The 4,456-nt window shown below is 29.0% G+C and overlaps 1 protein-coding gene across 1 annotated transcript in view; it reads left to right on the top strand.

Annotated features, from left to right (window-relative positions):
* Window positions 1-4,380: 4,380 nt before the first annotated feature.
* LOC115033205 overlaps window positions 4,381-4,456 on the top strand; it is a 3,450-nt gene continuing 3,374 nt past the window's right edge. The window contains exon 1 of the mRNA XM_029485384.1: window positions 4,381-4,391. Within this exon, the coding sequence (XP_029341244.1) occupies window positions 4,381-4,391 (11 nt within the window). The remainder of the gene's footprint in view (window positions 4,392-4,456) is intronic.

Below are 4,456 nucleotides of genomic sequence, written 5' to 3'. Positions count from 1 at the left end.
AAAATAAAATAAAATGATTTAGAAATAAAATGTTTAATTTACATTAACTACGTGCGTGTTACATGAAATAAAATTTATATTTGACAAAAAAACGAAGTTCTACGAAATATTCTATAAAACATGCATTTTTTACATTCTTATAATCGAAATATGCAATAATATTAATTTTATTCAATATTTGCAATAATATGCATTTTATCCAAAATATCAAAAACATGCAAAATAAAAATACCACCATTTATCTCATCATGAGGTGATTCGTGGACATTACTGACAAAATCAATAATCAGAAGTAGCAAAAAAACATGCTGTTGCATATAAATCCTAGCCCTAGTAATAACTAATAAGTGATCATCTCGAGTGCCGGGGTGCCTACTAAGGTACCTACCTATTTAATCAGTTAAAATTTGATGCCGCGTCACTGCCTACCAAAGTGATAAGTAATAAATGTTAAGATATGACAAGAAACCGTTATGGAGATGAAATTATAAAATAATATTTTTGCCCCAAGTTGGCCCTATTCGACCTATAGTACCTACCTATAATGTAATACCGTGTAGCTGGTACTTGATAGGTAGGTAAGTATAAAATATTATTTTAACAGAGTATCACACTCGACAAGCGGCTGAATAAGGTAGGCAGTGATGGGAAAGAACGCGTTCATATTGTGTGAACTTGACACGAACGAGTTCGATTTTCAAGAAATGAACTTGGATGTGAACTAAGTTCTTATTATGATTTTGAACGTTTTGGGTTCGCTTATTGGCAATTTAATTTTCATTAAACAGGCAACAGGATAACGTTTTAAAATGTTTTGTAGCCGATCAGGTTCCTTCTCAAGAATCAAAAGATATAATTATTGTTTTTAATTTTGTTTATTTTTAGTTTGGATATTTATTTTTGCCCTGAAATCACAATTTGATCGCCGAAAAAGAATAGTAGGTATACCATTTATTGTATATTATTATAATTCTGTTGTAACTTGAGATAGGTAATACAATAAAGTGTAATAAATATAATATAATAATTATTAACATTCCAAGACTAACACGTTCATACCAATTATTTTATGGTGCATACAGCGTGTTCCACAGAATACAGGGTGATTGTAAAAATATAAAACTATTTGTATTACGCAATCAAAATTAATTTTATTTATGATTTTGTTTTCGTTTATTACTCAAAATTTTTTTGACCATTAAGTACTCAATAATTATTATTTTAAATTTCTAATTAGTTCATAGGGTAAAGTATGTTGCAGAGTCGCGTATCGGTTTCGACGCATAGTCGGCAGTCACACGATTTTTCACGTATTTTATTTTTTCCAACTTAAGTATGCTTTTTAAGTAATTTTTATAATTTTTGATCATTTTAAAAACTATGAACTACTGAACTAGAATTTGAACTAGTGCTTGATAAACTAGAATTTAGACTAGTTTATTCTAAAAACTATGAACTAGAATTTGAACTAGGTAGGTACCTAATTCATATTTAATATCTTGAACTTGAACTAATCCATTTTTAGAAAGAACTTTCCCATCACTGAAGGTAGGTAATAAGTGATCTTATCAAGTGCCTCCCTACCTGTTTAATTAGGCAGACACCTAATTGAGTACCTATACTACCTACATATATTATGAATTTGGTGCATTTAATTCCAGTAAAGTTTCAATGTGGCAATATAGGTATAGGTATGTTATTTTGTAAGGTTTTTTATTACTTACATTCCCGTATAATATTTTCTTCGCAGCAAACGAATTGCGTTTCAAGATCCCTTTTTCATACGAATTGTGTCCCGATTATATTCAACAACTATATACTAATTGCGTCCGATGTAAATACATTTTTTTCCTTCCCATTTAATATAGACTTAGGACTGTCATGATAGCAATATTAAATATTATATTGCTAAAGGTAGGTTAAAAATATTATATTTTATCGTTTCGTAATTATGTACATCAAAAATATTGTTTTCGTCGTTAAATATAAAAGTAAAAGAATAAGTAAAAAATTTAAAAAAAAATATAAGTTATAAATAATTATGGAGGCATGTAAGTTACATACTTACATGTTATTGAAATATTATTAATTATGGCTTGGTAAACATTTGAACGATACAGTTTAAACATAATCAAAACGTGTTGTTTCGTTCACGTCGTATTTAATCATTTGTTTTCTTAAAAACTCTTGTTTTTCACATAATATTTCATGTCTTATTTTCTTTCGTTGACTACTGCTGCGAATGTATATGTAAGAACCTATCTTTTTGTACGTTTTTAAGTACCTACACCAATAAATTAGTAGATATTTGGACGAGCAGAATAAATCATACCGTTAAATTTTGAATGGAAAGCTTCATTATATAGCTATTTGTTGACCGTGTAATATTGAACCTGAAAACATTGTTTATAAAGGAGGAGGAAAGTCACAATCGGGTGTTATAATATTATATGTGTTTAAAATATGATCTGAAAATGTTTCTATTTTACTAATAATTTGATTTTGATTTGAAATTAATAAAATTTGATACCTTCTATATAATCGGTATAACAGCTGTTTTCTACATTTTCAATTTAAAAAAAAAAAAAATATTTTTAGGTAAGTAATTGCTTATTTATGAATTTAGATTATATTCGTCACTCAAACCTAGAGCTTGAATTTTTCTCCACCAACTCTGGCCTAAATGGAATCGGCATCCTTTTAATTCGACAGATGGCCAAACAAATAATTCGGCAAAGCGAACCTACCCACATAATAATTACCATATTCTTACCCAAGTCCGTGTGTACGTAATACATTCCCGATATTTTTTATTCAGCCAAATACTTTACCGATTTATTCATTCCTGCGTAATATAATATTGTTCGTGTGTAATTTTTCTCGGGTAAATGTGTGATGCTCATAGATATTATATACAACAGCTAGATAGCCGTCTTTATACTACACAGTCCTGTAAAGTATTTAAGTAAAAGTATTTGAGTAAAAGTATTCAAATACTTTTTTAAGTATTGAATAACTTTTTAAATACTTTCAGCATGAATTATTTTGAATGGTATTTTAAATACTTTTTTTTGTATTAAATACTTTTTGGTATTGGATACTTTGTTTTTTTATATCGAACATTTTATTTTTATTCGAAATAATTGGTTGGAAAAATATTATTGTCAACTACAATAATAGAATAATAGTTTTATTTAATATTCTGTATTTCTGTGTTAGCCGAAGCCCGAAGATTTGTAAAAACCAGATTTGTAAAAAAAGTTATTGAATATTGAATAACAATATTCCTTTTAAAACTATTAGATAACTATTAGATTACCTACTACCTATGTGTTTATATTACGATAATTAGAAACCCACTTTAAAAACCAAAAGTATTTGAAAAATATTCCAAATACTTTTTCAAAGTATTTAAGTAGTATTTGAAATACTATACAATTAAAGTATTTGAGTAGTATCTTAAATACTTAAAAAAAAATGTATTTGAGTATTTACTCAAGTACTTTTTAAAAGTATTCTTTACAGGACTGATACTACAGTTGTGACCAATGTTGAAATCGGCTGCCATCTATACCTATACCAGGCAATGTAGAATGATTACATTTATTTTACATTTATTTATACGCATTTATTATACTATGATAATATTATTTTGTAAACAAAGCCCACTTTGCAAATGGCGGCCGACTTTCATGACAAGAAGCTAGACGGTTACGATAACATAGTTATGATAACATATAGTTATCATATAGGTCAATGCTCGTTACTGATTGGTGATTTATAATCAAGGACCGTGATTACAGGAGTTCACGCATCACTAGTCGGTCGTCTTTTGTTTTCGTCGTAGTTATTAGGTTATAAAGATTAATATTATTATTTTTTTACCCTGTGTGTTTGTCTGACTACAATAATACATAGGCGCTTTTAAAGCATTAATATTTAATGATACAAATAATATATCATCAGATTTGTGACTGTGAAATCAAAAAGTTATGTTTTTCTTGGTTTCATTCATGTGCTTTGTACAGTACTCGGCGAGATTGCAGTATACATATTAGGTACGTATTATACTTAAAGCATTCTATGCCTTTATAAAATACGACACGCGATGCCTAACCACCCAACTATTCTGCAGATTAACTACCATGAGAAAACTTACACCTCAAGACACAATCATTGGTCTATAGGAGACTGGAATACAGGTGTCGTATACATTCCAAGACTGAGTGATCAAGACTACCCACGTCCGTTGATCGAGTTCTCTTTTTTGATTACACAATACAGATAACTGTGTACTGATAATCTACCTTTTAAAAAATGCATAAGTGTATAGTGTGTGGCAATAAAACTAATAAAACCCGGGTCAGTCGTCCGGGGGTTATGTATCATGGGTGAGTATCAATTGGTTCTAGAAATTTACTCGCTCAAACTGTGTGAAAAAACGCACATGAATTTT

The sequence above is a fragment of the Acyrthosiphon pisum genome, chromosome X (genome assembly GCF_005508785.2).
Source record: "Acyrthosiphon pisum isolate AL4f chromosome X, pea_aphid_22Mar2018_4r6ur, whole genome shotgun sequence".
Taxonomy (NCBI): Eukaryota; Metazoa; Arthropoda; class Insecta; order Hemiptera; family Aphididae; genus Acyrthosiphon; species Acyrthosiphon pisum.
Note: the sequence above shows the minus strand (reverse complement) of the source record. Positions and strands in the feature narration are given on the sequence as shown.